Source organism: Mustela erminea, chromosome 8 (genome assembly GCF_009829155.1).
Source record: "Mustela erminea isolate mMusErm1 chromosome 8, mMusErm1.Pri, whole genome shotgun sequence".
Taxonomy (NCBI): Eukaryota; Metazoa; Chordata; class Mammalia; order Carnivora; family Mustelidae; genus Mustela; species Mustela erminea.
In genome coordinates this window covers 70,944,724-70,963,404 of record NC_045621.1, presented here as the reverse complement: position 1 = coordinate 70,963,404, position 18,681 = coordinate 70,944,724, and the positions used below count along the sequence as shown (strand labels likewise).

Here is an 18,681-nt window from a genome sequence, read left to right as displayed (position 1 = left end):
TATTACATGAAGACAGTATATCTTTTTAGTTAGATCTTCAGTTTTTCTTAGCAGTGTTTTGTAGTGTGCAGTATGTAGATTTTACACATTTTCGTGGTTATATATGTATATAATTATTTACACTTCTTGAGCCTATTGCAAATGGCTTTGTTTTACTATCTCCAGTTATTCATTGCTAATATACTTAGAAATACAATTGATTTTTGTATATTAGTCTTATATAATCTTACTAAACTTAATAGTTTTTTATTAGTTTTTTAGTAGATTTTATAGTATTTTCCATAGACTATCACATTGTGAATAAAGATAATTTTTCTAATCTGGGCTCCTTTATTTCTCATTCTTGCTGATTACACAAGCTAGAACCTTTGGTAAAATGTTTAGAGGTGGCAAAAGTAGGGGAGCCTTTCGGGCTCAGTTGGAGCTTGTCACGTTTCATCTTGGGGTTATGAGTTCAAGCCCAACTTTAGGTGTAGGGATTACTTAAAAATAAAATCTTTAAGGGACGCCTGGGTGGCTCAGTGGGTTAAGGCCTCTGCCTCGGGTCATGGTCCCAGGTCCTGGGATCCAGCCCCGCATCAGGCTCTCTGCTCAGCGGGGAGCCTGCTTCCTTCTCTCTCTGCCTGCCTCTGCCTACTTATGATCTCTGTCTGTCAAATAAATAAAATTAAAAAAATAATTAAAATCTTAAAAAAAAAAAAGAAGAAGTGGAAAAGCAGACCTTCTTCCTTATTGCTGATCTTAGGAGGAAAGCGGTTACCTTTTCACCATTCAGCCTGGTGTTAGCTGTAGGGTTTGTTGTTATTTTGTTTTACATAGATAGCTTTTATCAGGTTGAGGAAGTACCCTTCAATTTCTAATTAGCTGAAAATTTTTATCAGTAAGGGAGGGTGGATTTTATCTAACATTTTTAATGTATTTATTGAGATGCTCATATAGGGTTTTAATTTATTTTTTGTTTTAACATCTATTAATATAGTGAAATACATTGATTGATTTTTAAATGTTGGACTCCTTGCTTTCCTGGGATAAATCTGACTTAGTCATGGTGTTTTAATTTTTGTATATATTGTTGGGTTTGATTTACTAAAAGTTAGTAAATGTTTACATCAAGTTAAAAATGTTTACATCAATATTCCTTAAGGATATTGGTCTGTAGTTTTTTTGTTTTTGTTTTTGTTTTTTCTCTTGCAGTGTCTTTTTTGTGGTTTGGGTATCAAAGGTATAAGAAGGTAGTCTCTCATCTTCAATTTTACAGAAAGTTTTGTGTAGAATTTACATTATTTTTTCCTTAAATGTTTGGTAGAATTTGCAGGTGGAAGCATCTGGGTCTGGTGTTTTCTTTGTGGAAGGTTGTATTATTTTTTTATTTGTTTTTAACTAAAGATTCAATAGAACAAAATCTACAGACTTATCTCTTAGGAACATAGATAATAAAAAGTTCTTTATAAATTTTAGCATGTTGAATAATTATTTCTTGTTGAGTAACCTGTGGTAATTTGCTAGTCTTTCAAAGGATTTCTCTATTTCATGCAATTTTTGAGTATATTGGCATAAAATTACTTAATAATATACTTGTAAACAATTTAGATTTATGCCATTTCTCTCATTCCTGATATTAGTATTTTTTATCTTCCCTTTTTTTCCTCCTGTTTAATCTGACTAGAGGTTTATCAGTTTTGATATTCTCAAAAGAACCAGATTTTCTCTATTTTTGTATTTTATATTTTATTTTTACTCTTTATTATTCTTTAATCCTGTTTATCTTGGGTTTCATTTGCTCTTCCTTTTTAGTTTCTTAAGGTGGAAGCTGAATTCATGAATTTTAGATTTATCCTCTTTTATAGATGTTTTAGTGTTATAAATTTCCCTTTACCTACTGCTTTAGCTGCGTATCATAAATTTGGTATATTGTTTTTTCATTAAATACTTTCTGACTTCCATTTTAATTTTTCTTTGCATCCTTGGTTATTTAAATGGATGTCAGTTAGTCTCCAAATATTTGGAGATTTTCTTAATGTCTTTCTGTTGCTGATTTCTAATTCAATTCTGTCCTGGTCAGAAAACATAACTATGTATTGTTTAAATCTTCTTAAATGTACTGAGGCTTGTTTTATGTCTCAGAATATCATCTGTCTTGTTAAATGTTTTATATTTACTTGAATATGTATATTCTGTTCCTGTTGGGATAGAGTGGCTATAAATGTCAGGATAAGGTGGTAGCACATAGTGTTGTTCAGGTCTTCTTTATCATTACTGATTTCTGTGTTTATTCTTTCAGTTATTAAGAGGAAGCTGTTGAAATCTCCAACTGTACTATTGTGTGTGCATATATATAAATATGTCTGTAGTATTGTATATATATACACAAGTATATATATATATATAACATATATACACACACAGTGTAGATATGTGTCTATTTTTGTAGTTTCTGTTAATTTTTTGCTTTATGTGTTTTGATGCTCTCCTATGATACACATATATATTTAGAATTATTATGCTCCCTTGATGAATTGACTCCTTTGTCATTATAAAAGTACTGTTTTTATCTCTGATAGTATTGTTTGCTCTGAAGTCTGTTAATACAGATACTCCAGATTTCTTTTGATTAGTCTTAGTATATTTATTTATATATAGTTTCTATCATTTGTTTATTATTACTTTTAAAGAATTTATTTATTTTAGAGGGAGTGGGAGAACATGAGTAGGGGGAGGGACAGAGGGAGAGAGAGTGCCAAGGGGACCCCACACTGAGTGTGGAGCCTACCATGGGTCTCAAGCCCACAACCCTGAGATCGCAATCTGAGCTGAATCCAAGTGTTGGAAGCCCAATCAGCTGAGCCACCCAGATGCCCCTCTGTCATTTATTTTTAACGTATTTGTGTCTTTGTATTGAATTTTTTTCTTGTAAGCAACATATATCAGATCTTGCTTTTTTATTTTGACAGTTTGTGGCTCAATAATGAGGATGTTCAGACTATGTACATTTAACAGGATTGGTATATTTGAGTTTGAGTTTAAATCTTGTATTTTATCTTTTTTCATTGCCTAACTAGCTATATTGCTTTTTCATATTAGTGGGTCTTTTGGGGTTTGCAGTGTATTTCTTTAACTTACGACAGTTTATCTTCAAGTAATATAACACCAGCTCACAAACAGTTTAAGAATCTAACAACAGTATACTTACATTTCTCCTCTCTTGGCCTTTGTGCATGTTGCCTTACATTTTACTTCAATATACTTAATAAACCCTACAACAAATGATTATTTTTCCTTTAAGCTATCAATTATTTTTTAAGAGTTTTGGATATTTACCCACATGGTAACCATTTCAGTTGTTTCCTTTGTACTACCTCTTTCTGTGTGGTGTCATTTTTCTGTCTTTTAACATTTTTATAGTGCAGTTCTGCTAATGATGAATTCTTTCAGTTTTGTATGCTGAAAAGCCTTCATTTTTCTTTTCTTTTTAAAAAAGATTTTATTTATTTATTTGACCGGCAGAGATCACAAGTAGGCAGGCAGAGAGACAGGCAGAAAGAGGGGAGAAGCAGGCTCCCTGCTGAACAGAGAGCCCTATGCAGGCCTTGATCCCAGGACCCTGAGATCATGACCTGAGCTGAAGGCAGAGGCTTTAACCCACTGAGCCACCGAGGCACCCTTGCTTTCATTTTTAAAAGATATTTTTATTAATACAGAATTCTAAGTGATAGTTTTCTTTGCTTCACTCTCTTTTGGTTTGCTTATTTTCTGGTGAGAAATCTGTCATTCTTACCTCTGTTTCTCTGTATAAAATATATCTTTTTCTGACTATGCTATGATTTTCTCTTGATCACTGGTTTTAAGTAATTTGATTGCCTGTGCCTTGGTGCAAAATTATGTTTCTTGTGCTTAGGGTTTGTTGATATTCTTGGATTTGTGGGTTTATAGATTTCATCAAATTTGGAAAATTTTTGTGCATAATTTCCTCAAGTATTGTTTTCTTTTCCCCCTTTATAGACTCCAATTATATCTATATTAGGCTGCTTGTTGTTGTTCCATGGCTTGCTGATAATTTATTTAAAAAATTTTTAGGCTTTCCTTTGTGTTTCATTATGTATGGTTTCTATTACTGTCTCTTCAAGTTTACTTCCGCACACCCTATAATGTCCAAACAGCTATTCATCCCATCTGCAAATTTTTTACTCTAGACATTGTAGTATTCATCTGTAGAAGTTCAGTCTGGGTCTTTTGAATTTTTTTCCATGTCTTGACTACCACAGTGAATCTTTCCTCTAGATTCTCAATCATATCGAATGTGGTCATAATAAATGTTTTAATATATTTGTATATTAATTCTATAAACTGTCATTTCTAGGTCATTTTTGGTTGATTTTTCTTGTGGGTTTTATTTTCCTGCTTATTTGCATGTCTAATAATTTTTCGTCTGATATCAGGCATTATAAATTTTATCTTATTGAATGCTGGATGTTTTTATGTCCTTATACAAAGGTCCTCTGACTACATAATCCAGTAACCTGTGAGTTATGGTGTTTTCCACTTTGGCTGGTGAGAACATGCAGCACTTGGGCTCCATGTGAACACTATTACCTTTAATATTTGGGGGCAGTTTTTTCTGTGTACTCAGACGGTTTCAATATACACGTGCACTAGCCAGTAAGATGTTGAACAGTCTTGGGGCTCCTCTGTAGATCTTTGGTGTTCTTGCTCTCTGCATTCTCTTTCTATGAACCTGCCTTGGTCTCCCCAGAGTTTTAGCTTTATCTCCTCAAACTCAGGGATGCTTATACATCTGAGCTGACTTACCTTTCCTGAGCTTTTGCCTGGAAATTTTCTCCAGGCAACAGGCTGGAGCAGTTACAGGACTCCTCTTATTCTCTTTTGGTCTCTTGGGGATCTTTATCCTACATTGTTTGATACCCAGTGTCTTAAAAACCGTTTCATGATATATTTTGCACAGTATTTTAGTTAATTTAGGTGGGAAGGTAAATTTGACCCCATGACTCTATTATTGCCCCAAATAGAAGTCCCCTAATTTTCTAATTTGTTATTACATAAGATTTTAAGAGTCTGGACATTTTATTTATTTATTTATTTATATGTCCTTTAAAATGTCCTATTACTTGTATAATCCTACAAAAATATATTTAGTTTTATCTATCCATACATGTATATACATGTTTTTAAATTTTTAATTTATTTTTAAATTATTTTTTAAGTTTTAGTTAACATGCAGTGCAATTCAGTAGAATTCAGGAATTGAATTCAGTGATTTGTCACTTATATACAACACCCGGTTCTCTTCACGACAAATGCCCTCTTAATAAGAGTGTGGGCACTTAAAAATATTAGTTTGGGAGGCGGGTGGGTGAGCCTGGTGGTGGGTATTATGGAGGGCACATATTGCATGGAGCACTGGGCGTGGTGCATAAACAATGAATTCTGGAACACTGAAAAGAAATAAAATAAAATGAAAAAAAATTAGTTTGTACAGAGCCCAACATAGTTTCATTTCTTAATAGTTTATGTTGATGGTTTTGATCTAGAACTTAATTTAACTTTTTTTTTTGTAGTATAATATTTTTAATGAAAACTCAAATGCTTTAAAGAGATGTATTTTTCTTTTGTTAAAATCTTTCAAAAGTTCTGACAAGCATGGGTAGTACTTGGTAACTGAATTAAAATTTAAATGTATTTTATACAAATACATAAATATTTCTTTATTTACTAGGTCTTCATCCTCCGGGTCCACCTTTAGCAAGGCCCATTCTCCCGCGAGAACGAGGTGCTCTGGATAGAATTGTTGAATATTTAGTTGGTGATGGTCCACAGAACAGGTATGCTTATTAAAGTGGTAGGTAAATAAAAATGAGGAAAAAGTTTATTGGTCAGGGCGCATGTGTGTGTGTATGCAGTAGATGTTCTACAGTTCTGTGGCTCCTATTTCCTGATTTTAGAACATAATAGAATATTTTATAGCCCTGCAAAGGCTATAATATTCAGTTGTTTTTCAGTAAGAATTTAGATAAAGTATCTAGATTAAAATATAGCAAAATATATAGAGAAAACAAAATAATATTGTATGACATTTTAAAAATTATTTATTTTTAAAATTTTATTTTATTTTTTCAGTGTATATGACATTATTTTTAGAGAAACTGTGTCATTTCATGAAACTTAAGCTTGAAGAGCAAACAAATAGTAAAAACTTGGTAGTCTGTAAGAAATGGAGTTTTATATATGTCAGTACTGGAATTGGTGATGGTGATTATTTTAATAACGATGAAGACAATTTACATATGTTTGACGCTTTTAGTTCTCAGAATGCTTTTCCACTTATTGTCTTATTTAATTTTTATAATAACCTGAGGAAGATAGGGATGATGTGAGCAGAGCAACTGTCATAGTGTAGACTTCTAAAAAATACTTAGGATAGTTGAGTAGATATTGACAAGGTTATGGTGAATATTATCATTTTAATAAAAGGACTGAATTTAATGTTAGTATTATAAATTATATGTGTATATTAGATATATTTAATGTTAGTATTATAAATTATATATAGTATATATAATTATATATACATATATAATTATAAATTATATATTTGCCCCAAATATATATATATTATATATATAATTATAAATTATATATGTATATATAATATACAGTTATAAATTGTATACTATTCAAAACAGACAAGTTGTTTCATAGGGCCAAGTATTTTTAAGCGTGTACACAGAGAACAGAGAGAGTATATAAATAGAAAATGAGGAAGATGTATAACTGGGGTAGGTATAGAAATCATGATATATGTGATGTTAACCTTTGGATTGGACTAAGCAAATTAAATTCATTTCTTTATACAGACTTCTCAAAGGTTTTAGTAACATTCATTGTGAATCTCTAAGGAGTTCTATCTTTTCCAGTTGTATCTAGCCACAGATTTGGGGTCTGTCATCCCCAGAAATACATGTTCGGAAGTAACTCAAATTTAAGTGTTCTGTCATCGGATATGTTTCTTTTAACTTAGTAAGGACATATTCATTTAACTTTGCTTAGTTTGTTTTTAATTTGGTGTATAAATTATATTTTAAAAGGGCTGAAATTTTGACTGTTATATTTAAAGAGTATTGTTCATTGTTTAGTAAGGAACATCTAAACTGTTACAACATATTCTGCTATGCTAAAAATATAAGTTAGCTGAGATGGCTAAAGTAACCTTTCCATGGGATTTGTCTGCATTTGTAACTGACATGTTCATTTTTCCTTTTCGTATAGGTATGCCCTTATATGTCAGCAGTGTTTTTCTCATAATGGCATGGCTTTGAAAGAAGAATTTGAATACATTGGTAAGAATTATTGGGCAGTTAGATTTAAATATATTACTCTTAAATATTTCATTCTGTGCCAGTTCCTATATAATGTCACATTGTTTTAGGTGCTATCCCTGTATGTATTTTTCAGGCATATTGTTCTTATTTTAGAACACAGAGCCAAGCAGGAAAAACAATGCAGTTGTTTTTCTCATACAGTGTACAGCTTCTAGGTCAGTTTTCTCAAACTTCACTGTGTATCAGAATCACCTGAAGCACTTTTAAAGATTATCATGCCGGGACACCTGGGTGGCTCAGTTGGTTAAGCCACTGCCTTCGGCTCAGGTCATGATCCCGGGGTCCTGGGATCGAGTCCCGTGTCGGGCTCCTTGCTCAGTGGTGAGCCTGCTTCTCTCTCTGCCTCTGCCTGCCGCTCTGCCTGCTTGTGTTCTCCCGCACTCATTCTCTCTCTCTCTCTCTGACAAATAAATAAATAAAATCTTTAAAAAAAAAAAAAAAAAAGATTATCATGCCTAGGGGTGCTTGGGTGGCTCAGTGGGTTAAGCCTCTGCCTTTGGCTCAGGTCATGATCTCAGGGTCCTGGGATCGAGCCCCTCATTAGACTCTCTGCTCAGTGGGGAGCCTGCTTCCCCCTTTCTCTCTGCCTACTTGTGAACTCACTCTCTCTCTGTCAAATTAAAAAAAAAAAAAAAGATTATCATGCCTACGAAGAGTCTGTTTTTCTGTTTTAATTAGTCTGAAGGGAGGGGGACAGGCTTTTTTTTGAAGTACCTCAGATGATTCTCATGTGCAGCTACTATTAAAAAAATATTGCACTTAATTAATTATGCTACATTTTCTCGGGCAAGTGAGCAGGGTTCTGGATTTTAAAATACCTAATGATTGTAGTGACTAGAAGTGGAATTTCTGTAATACATTTTAGATTAGTATAGATTGTTTTGCTATTAGATAACCTGTCGTGTAACTTAGGATCTTTTCTGTTTTAAAATTAATATTCTAATTCTAATAGTAATTAGAAAAGGTGCTTGAAAATTAGCTTTTGGAGAGCACCTGCCATATTATTAAAACCAGAAGTAATTTCCCAAGGGATAAGTAATTTTTGAAGGGTTCTTTGACTACTTTGCAAAAGTAATCTTGAAAATTATCTCATTAATCCTTGAATTTATTTTGGTTTGTGTGTGTGTGTGTGTGTGTTTTTTTAATTCTCTGCAGCTTTTAGATGTGCCTACTGTTTTTTCTTGAATCCTGCAAGAAAAACTAGACCTCAGGCTCCAAGACTTCCAGAGTTTAGTTTTGAGAAGAGGCAGGCAGTGGAAAGCTCAAGTTCAGTTGGTCCTTTGCCCTCAAGAAGTGTGATTTCATCAGAGAACCAGATCAGTGAAGGTATGAATATGTTAATTAAAAAGTTTTGCTTCTTAATAATGTTTGCTATTTAATAATAAAAGCATAATGCTTTTAGGTAAGAATGGATTAATTTATGCATAATTATGCATAATTTATTATGCACGTATCAGCTGTGGCTCTGAAACTCTAGCCTCCTATGTGATTGGTCTAATGTGCTTCAGTTTTAAAATGTTGGTTATACTGTGCTAAGCAGCATCTAGCAACAGCTAGGTAAACATTGTTTTTGGAGTGACATCTTCGTGTAACTGTTGGGAGATTGGACTAGTAGTGTTTCCATGGAATCATTTTTTCAATTTATTTAAGTGAAGCAGATTATAAGAATTATGCAACTACTTATAAGACTAAAATTCTGATAAGATTTATAATTAACATTGGTGAAATAGGTTTGTGCCTACCACTGGAATTGGTAAGGTTACTGGAAGCAGGAAACTTTGGAATCGGAAAGTCATCCTTATATTCATGGGATAACTATGTTGATAGGACTGGTAGTCCTTTGAAACAGTTTTTTGGGGTCTGCAAGATTAATGTTGATAATGGATGCCTTTGATGTAAAACAACCTTATTTTAGAGAAATAAAATTTATCAGAATTCATTGGTTTTTGGAACTCGTCTTCTAATTCTGTTTTATGACTTCTTGAGGAAGAATCATGAAAAAATGGGGAAGAGATGGAAGATCTGACTATTAATTGCCAACTATTTCTGTTAATCTTAGGTGGGGTGATGTTTGTTGAGCAGCTCTGAATGATGAAGATGCTAAAATTATGGCTCAGGCCATTATATTTTGGTGCTATGCCTGATATAGAAAAAAAAATCCATATTAGAAGTTTAGTTCACATAGTTTATCATCCTTTTAATTTCTAGGAATTCTCATTTATATATATTTGAGTTATTTATACAAGTGCTGAGTAGTGAAAAAATTGCTTTAACTGAGAATGACATGAGACAGTGAATTTTTAGATATGAGAAGTTTAGTATGAAAATTTGAGAACCTTTTTTCTTTTTTTAACTTGAAGAGTGAACCTAAAATGTGTGTGTTGATTTGGGCTTGGCTTTTGGCTTACTAACATTTATCAAAATGAATTTGAACACAGATAGTCATGACAGAAAGCCCTTGTTCTTTCAACATGGAATCAATACCTTTACCTTCTCCAAGTCTGCGACATCAACTCCAAACATAATCACAAGTTTTCTTCTGCTTAAGTCATGCTCTGAGCTGCATGCTTTCACATGCAAATCACCTGCCTTGCTATTGCTGCCTTTTGGGACAGAAAACTAAAGAATTTCATAGTGAAGATTCCTAGAAGAAAAATTGAAGTCCTTTCCATGAGTAAACTTGCTTATTAAAAGCTAAAGTGAATATTTGAAAGCTAATAAGAAGGAAGGAAGAAAGGAAAGGAAAGGGGAAAGGGAAAATGAAAGGGGATAGAGAAAGAAAAGGGAAAAGAAAAGAGAAGAAAAAACAGGGAAGGAGGCGGGGAGGGAGGGAGGAAGAAAGGAAGGAAGGAAAACAGCCAACAAAATAAAAGTCTTGGTAAAGAGTCCCATGCTTTAGTATCTTCTGCTAAGATTGAGATGAATAGTTAGCAAACAGCACCTAGCTATACCTTTCCTTCTCATCAAATCTAGGAGGAACAATACCCCCGATGTCACATTTTCTATCTGAAATCTCCAGAATGAAGTCTAACTGGCTCAAACTCAGCCCTAATAAGGTAATATTAATAGGTGAAGACAAAATCAGAGGCAGGGTCTAACAACTCTGTAGGGCAAGGAACTGAAGAAACAATTACATTGGCTAAAATAGTCTTGGAGTAGTAACTTTTTCATAGTTCTCCTTGGATTCATCAAAAAGGCTGAGAACCTTTTACTTTAGCTTTCAGAAGATCGAAACTTTTCTCCAAGACTACTGTCTCACCACTATGATATAGTTACCATTTCCAAGTAATTAGCAAGTATTCTCGTGAAAGATGAAGCTGCATTTGTTTTGAACGCTGGTGGCATACCTTTATGATTATTATACTGAACTATTAAGTAAGACTATATCATCTCAGTCATCTCTCTGTACTGACAGCCAGTGTAAGCAAGGTCTTAGATTTCTGATTTCTGCGTTCGTGATATATGTATATAACATAATATATATAATAATATATAATAAATAAATTTATTTTTTATAAATAATAAAATATATAAATATATAAATGCCGGGAAGTTTTTATATATGTATTATATATCAATTATATATTTTGTATATAATACATTATTAATATATATTATATATTTAACATATAAAAATTTATATAATTTATATAATATAATAAAAATAAAAAATAAAATAAATAAATAAAATATAAATATAAATTTACATAATAAAATTAAAGATTTTATTTATTTTTGAAAGAGAGAGAGAGAAAGCAAACACAAGTGGCGGGTGGGGCAGAGGGAGAAGCAGATCCCTGCTGGGCAGGGAGCCCGATGTGGGACTCGATTCCAGGATCCTGCGATCATGATCTGAGCCGAAGGCAGATACTTAGCTGACTGAGCCACCAAGGCATCCAATTTTTATATTTTTTAAAGTAGTGAAATAGCTCCTTGATAGTGGCAGAAACTGTAGAGATTAGTTTATTGAAGTCACAGAGGAAACAAAAAGATAGCTCTCTTCCATCTGAATTTTCCTTTCAACAAATATTCTGTATCTGCTTATATGAATAATCTTGAATCATTAGAAGCAACCTTTTTAAAAAAAAAACTATGATGCAAGACTTTGAGTTTTGTCTTGATTCTGCTAGTGGAAGATTTTGCATTTAGGATGAGACACAAGGCTTTTGGATCACTCTTTAGAACAACTTAAGAGATATTGGAGTTTTCATCAAAGAGGGAGACCTAGAAGAAATTTCTCCTATTAATAACTCATTTGGATTCCTGTAATTTTCTTCTAGAACTGTGTATCCAGATGCTTTGGTAATACTGTATAAAAGAAATACAAGGGACACTTGGGTGGTTTAATTAGTTAAGCATCTGCCTTCGGCTCAGGTCATGATCCCAGGGTCCTGGGATTGACCCACATATCGGGCTCCCTGCTCAGCAGAGAGCCTGCTTCTCCCTCTCCCTCTCCCTCTGCCTGTCACTCTGCCTACTTGTGCTCTCTATCTCTCTGTCAAATAAATAAATGAGATCCAAAAAAAAAAAGAAAGGAAACACAAGAAATTAGGATTATGGATTCTCTTTTTATGTAAGAGCATACTAGATATGGTATGCCAAAGTAATGAACTACTTTTAAGTTATTTGGTTTTTTTATGGCTGAGTAGTGAATCTCTGCTAAGCCACATTAAAGTGCTTTATCAATTTTGCTTTCCTAAAATATGCTTTCCAAAATAATTGATATGTAGCATTCTTTTTTGTTAACTATGATAAATACTTAGAATAGGAGGTTTCTACATTGTTAGCATACCTATAGAGTGATTTTAGGCTACCATGTTTGAAAAATGTTAGTATTGTTTTAATTATTCAGTTGTATTTGTCTAGATCTTATATAATTATTTTAATAAAAGATAGCTTTCATTCAACTGGAAATAATTTTCTAATAATAAAACCTATGGCATTTAATCAATACTATCAAAAATATGGGGTAATTAAGTGATGGGCATTGCATTAAGGAGGGCATGTGCTCTTATGAGCACTGGGTGTTATATGCAACAGATGAGTTATTGAACTAGTGATGAAACTAATGATGTACTACTATATCTGAAACTCATGATGTACTATATGTTGGCTAATTAAATATAAATAAAAAATGAAAAAATAAAAAATACCAAAAATAGCAAGTAAAATTTATATAAGGTGAAATTTATTTTTGTAATCTGATTTCTGCTTTTTTCTTTCTTTTAAGCAACATACTGTTCCTGTTAGGTTATGTTGAACTAGAGAAAATTCTGTTTTTACTATTGTTTGTTATGATGCTCTAGGAAATTGAACTATTTGATAATGTAAATTTTGTTGAATTATGTATTTACCAGATCCCAAAAGCTTACACCTTTATTGATATTTAATTATGTATAGCTTTATCAGGATACAAACATGCCTAAAAGTATCTTTTTGTTTGTTTTACACCTAGAGATCTTTTGGTCTTTTGATTCTCTTTGCTGAAGCACCTTCACCTAATAGTTTTACTGTGTGCTTAGTATGAGTTATTCTCTCATAGGTGGTTTTTATTTAATTAATTTTATTCATTGAGCCATAATGGGTTAAATTTCGAGATGAGATTCATGTCTTTGTTCCTTAATGTAAGTTGGCCATTTTCCTTAAGCCAGAAAGTCCCATAAAAACTGCTTTGCTTAAGACCTGTGAGTTCAAAGACAGACTGTCCATTTTAATTGAACAAATTCTCCTTTGGTTAAGTTTTATAATCTACACATATAGTGGGTACTGATGTGTTAGCAAGGCAAAAGTTTGATGCATAAGCAAGACAAATTTTTGTTATTGTAAAACGGAATAAAAAGTAAGAATCTAAATGAATTCACCAAAATATGAAGGATTTTCAAAGGCATAAACTAAATAGAATAGTTTCCCCCCCCCTTAGAAATTATGTATTTCTAAAGGAAATACATGAATTTGTTTTGCTAGACCGTTCTCGAATTTTCAAAGAAAATTATTTTTTTAAGAGAGAGAATAAAACCTAAAAGGTAAGGTGATGTTCATACATGTTTTTGCATGTGTGTGGTTTATAGATGAGGCCGTGGTATTCATTATACAGTTAATACTCAGTTTTATGAGTTTCAGTTCCAAACAACTATAAGCCAGTTGTTTACAATTTGGTAGAAAAAGTTTTCTCTCTAAAGAACATTGGGGAGAGGGGCAGGGGGCAGTAGTGGGAAAAGGAACAAATTCCATAGGTCATTTTTGTTTTTTAACATTGTGATATATTGTTTTCTTGACATTATGGATGCCAAAGTTGATTTAAAAAATTTTCTTACTGATGGTATTACGTTGGTTAACTTTGTTTTAATTTTAGTCTTAAACTGATGTTGCATGGGGGAGAAGAGGCCTCTTTAATTAGTGTGAACACAAGTTCTGGTTTCTTTCTTATGACTTTATGTCCAAATATTGACATCTTCTATTATATTATCTTATACCATCAAGCTATTTTAAACTATAACTTCACAGAAAAAATTAGCTGTTTTTATTAGAATAGGCAAATGATATTCTCCCATAGAAAACAAGTAAATACTTTTGGAATACATTTAATAATCTTATTATAAAGCTCTGTATTTTAGTTCTTAGACATGTAATTCTCTGTTAATCTTGCACACCTAATTCACTTAAATCTTATTTGGATGACTTGAACAAAATGGGTTTGGCATCCAAAAATCGAATATCTGTGTCATTTAGACTTATGTCTGCTTCATAGGCATCATAACACATACCAGTTTTTCTGTAGTATTACAGTTTTTAAAATGACTTTTCTGCAGATTAACCTGGGGGTAGAAAAGAGTCATTAATAGGCTTTTTCATTATATTCAAGCCTTATGCATCATTTCACCAGTTTTTAGTCTTCTGTATTTTCTTTGACATAAAATAAATTATTGACAAGTAAGCTTTGTGTATGTAATTTTCTAATTATGATAGCCCATAGTATTTCTTAGAATTCATCTTTATACATTTAAAAATGTAACTATCATAGTACTTCTTTTTGTATTATCTGCCTCAAGACACCAGAGTTTTTTAATTTAATTGGATTTGACCAATGATGTGTCTGTTTCTGAAAATAGTTACATCACAGAGCTTTATTGTGATAATCTATGAACTTGAGTACTTCTCCTGTTCAGTACTGAGGCATTTGGTCAGACAGACTATAACTAATTATCTGAGTCTCTATTCACCTAAACACATTTATTGGTGAGTTGAGTCCCAGATTCTGAGCTTTTTGTCTTTTCATTTCGTAGGGCTTTATTGGTTTGTCTCAGAAGGCTTTCTAAAATATAACAAATTGTAAAGTTCTGGGCAAGTAAGTATTGCCCAATGGCCAGAAAGTTGTGGAAAACTTTGACTCTTACCATTCTACCCTGCATAAATTCTGGGAGGGTAGAATTACAAATGGTTGGCGACTCCTGAAGCTTTCCACTGAAGAATTTGCTTGCCCTTGTGGCAGAAATGATCCGTACATGTCCAGAGAATTTCATTTGTACTTTCTGCTTTTCCTTTGTGCACTGGAACATTCAAATAACAAAACTCAAATGACCTACTGCTTTTCTACCTTGATTTTTATAAGATTCCAAGTGGTACTGTGATGCCATTACTGCAGTGTATTTTCAGTTCAACTTGAAAATAGCATTTTTGTGACATTTGACACAAGTAGGATTTGTGAACATTCCTCACTACATTTTGTGATCCTATGAATTTTCATACAGTAAGACCTCACTAAATTGGATGTCCCTGACTGGAATTTTGGCTTTTCATTTTATATATGAAAGAGGGAAGGAGGTTATAATTAATTCTGTAAACTAGAGTCTAAGATGTCTGTTTAAAGTAATAATGATTTTTTAGTATTTTATTTTTTTTAATTTTAATTTTTTAAGAGCTACTTCACTCTCCAATTGTCTTTTTTTATACACTTTTTTTTTAAGATTTTATTTATTTATATATTTGACAGATAGAGATCACAAGTAGGCAGAGAGGCAGGCAGAGAAAGAGAGAGAGAAAAGAGGAAGCAGGCTCTCCGCCAAGCAGAGAGCCCGATGCGGGGCTCGATCCCAGGACTCTGGGATCATGACCTGAGCCAAAGGCAGAGGCTTTAACCCACTGAGCCACCCAAGCGCCCTGATTTTTTAGTATTTTTAAAGTCTTGGCGTGAGTGTGTGAGATTTAGATAATTTGTATCTATTTAAACTGATAATGGTAAAACCATGAATTTGTAAGATGTCTACTTCCTTGTGTGCATATAGCACATAATTTCTTTGCAAATCTGTTTTTATTTAGCAAGACTCTGACCTGTACTGTAAATGAACTAAACTTGAACTTCTTACTAGTGTAGATTGGCTTTTTCCTTCAGATTTTTTGAAGTAATAACATTTGTAGTATATCATAAGGGATCTTCTAGGAGCATAGTAAAATTTGCTTATTTGTTTGGCTGATGTGGTTTAACCATATTTCTCCTAGCAAGTATGTTTTTTACTATTTATTATAAAAACAAAAGCTAGATTTTTATTTTTGACTTGGAAATTGGGAGGCCCAAAGATTTCTGCTTCTGACATTCCTTTCCTCATTTTATTCTTTAAACTTTAAAAAACTAAAGGGACTTTACTGAGTAAGGTTATTATTATTAAGGGATTTGAATTTAATGAAACTCAAAGGAAAATTTAAAGGGAGTAAATTTTTAGATAGGAACCAAGACCCACACTTAGCTTCCACTATGGAGGCGGGCAAAAGACCCTTCCCTTTCTCTTCCTTGTATTGTAGGTATATTATATTAATATAATATAATCTAGGAGCTAATACATTGGCTTTGTTTACTGGTCTTATAAATCTGCATATGACCCAGAGATTCAAATCCTGAGAACTTGTGTTGTAGAGGGATGGGGGGAAACTTGTCATGCCTTTGGAAAAGGTGGATTCAGACCATCCCAGTCTTTGGATAATAAAGAGGTAAATCAGTGTGGGAGATGGCACTGCCTGTACATGCACACGCACATGCATACACACACAGGTGTATACATTTATTGTTTACAGGGTTGTCTGTGTGCAAGGGAGACAACTCCTTCAGGAAACGTAATCTGGGAGTTAATACATTGGCTTTGTTTACTGGGCTGTTGTCTTATAAATCTGTTGGGACTTTGTTTGATATATTTGGACATTTAACTTTTAAATGCATCTTTAGGAAGGTTCCTAAATTCTGTGAAAATTCCTAAATTTTAGAGAAATATAGGGCTTTAGATAAAAGTATGTTTATAGGTTTGTTTTCTCCAAGTTGTTTTTTCCTTCATTCCACCAATTCTTGTATGTAATAGGGAGTTAAGTACGTATTTTAAAAGATTTTAAGGATAATGTTAGACCATTCTCCTGTTTCTTTGTCCGTGTGTGTGCTTATCTTTTATCTTATTTAGCATTTTAACTTTGGAAATCCTAAAGTCTTGACTCTTTATCTTTTCAGAATCTGTAGAAGAACAAGATGTTCTTGATAACAGTACAGAGCAGACAGATGAGAAAATATCAGATACAGAGGAGACAGACCAAGGGACTGAAAAAGTATCTGGCACAGAGGAACCAGAGGAGAAACAAGAGGCTGAAAATGAGGACACCTCAATGAATGAAGCCAAATCAGCAGTCCCTAGAGCTGATTCTACTCCTAATCCTGAACTCAGTGGAGAATCTTTGATGGCCATGTAGTAAATGCTTCCACGTGCCTTCAACTGGATATTTATAGTCTTGTTGATGTCAGTTATCGCTTTCTAGGTGGTGCTTTCTTTTTTCCCTCGTAAGGATATATGCTTGATATCATTTGAATTTAGATTGCTTGGCTATTTCAGTATGTCAGAGTTGTAGCTCCTGGATGTTAAATTAAAGGCAAGTGATATCAGTAAAGTAAGAACCTTTGGAATGTATAAAGACCCACACTGTTTAGCCAGGTATTAGATGTTTTCTTCCATTCTAAAAGTAAACAGAATAGCATTCTTGTTTTCTCTGTGTGTGACCTATAAATAATACCATTTTGACATAGGAAGAACTTTGGTTATGAATAAGTTCTAATGGTGTTTATTTTAAGGAATGAAACTCAATTAAGATTTTTAATCATTCATCATCAAAAATGGATGGAATTTTAATTCTTGAGGTATTTGCAGGGGTGATGTCTACTTAGGCATTTACATTAAGTGGTAGGAAAGTTATAACTGTATCTATATAGGCATTGGTACGAATTCTCAGTAAGAATGCAGTTGAACAGTCAAGTGCAGTGTTTCTTCTTTGATGTTTCTTATTTTGCAGCTGGGCCAAAGGCACATGATGTATATAATTAGCTTATGTTTACATATTAACATATAGGAAATACCTCTGCACTTGACTGTACTTGAATTCTGAGCATTATTTATACTTGTAAAATAATGGTGATATATAAGTGAATTTTGTGCTCTTGTGTGTATTTTGTTAAGGAAAATAAAGATGATCTGGCAGCAGTTTCTTTTTGTTAAATATTTAGACTTCTTCAGACAGTGTCTTGGTGGATGGCTTGGCTACCTAAAAAAATCTTAGTAGGAGCAATTCACAATACAATTAATCTATAGACTCTCCTGAGAGTAAATTATGATGCTTCAGTTCAGACTAATTGCTTTTCAAATTCAGAGAAATAGGAGCATTTAGAGGTTCTAATCAGAGATTAGGGTTTTCTGATTCAGGGAAACCTGAAGCCATTTTTAATTTCTAATTTTGAGAAATAAATAAGTATTGAGAATAAGCAATTAATTACTAATAATTCATTGGAGTTAATCTATGTATTATTAACTGTGAAAAAAAGTCACCCAGAATGGTAATTTTTGGACCTTAAATACAGTGTGGTTATCTTTTTTTATCTTCCTTTTATCTTTCTTCTCCATTATTAAGAAAATTGAAATCAAGGTTCATAGGTATATATATATATATATATATATATCTATGGCAAATATTTCTAAGTTTAGTAAACTAAATACAGTTTATTAAACATTTAATAAAATAACATTTATTATTTAAAAGCTCATCTTTATGATTAATATCTTATATCTGATAGGTATTTTAATGAGTCCAATCTGTTAATAGTCTGAGGCATTATGGTATAGGGACCAGAGTTTTTGAATCACAGAACTGGGTTTAAATTCTAGCTCTGTAGTCTTGGGCAAGTCACCCAGCCTCTCTGAGACTTTTTTTCAACTGTAAAATGGGAGGTATAATATCTACTTTTTGGGGTATATGGATGATTAAAAAT

General features: G+C 32.8%; 1 protein-coding gene across 5 annotated transcripts in view; it reads left to right on the top strand.

Moving 5' to 3' along the window:
* LNPK (lunapark, ER junction formation factor) overlaps positions 1 to 17,899 on the top strand; it is a 79,109-nt gene extending 61,210 nt beyond the window's left edge. For 4 of the 5 annotated variants that reach the window (XM_032356010.1, XM_032356013.1, XM_032356008.1 and 1 more), the window contains 4 exons: positions 5,732 to 5,837; positions 7,282 to 7,352; positions 8,550 to 8,720; positions 16,882 to 17,899. In XM_032356010.1, coding sequence (XP_032211901.1) covers positions 5,732 to 5,837; positions 7,282 to 7,352; positions 8,550 to 8,720; positions 16,882 to 17,117 — 584 coding nt within the window. In that variant the 3' untranslated portion in view covers positions 17,118 to 17,899. Of the gene's footprint in view, positions 1 to 5,731; positions 5,838 to 7,281; positions 7,353 to 8,549; positions 8,721 to 10,367; positions 10,451 to 16,881 lie in introns of all 5 variants that reach the window. The other variant, XM_032356011.1, reaches the window with a different exon arrangement.
* Positions 17,900 to 18,681: the final 782 nt, after the last annotated feature.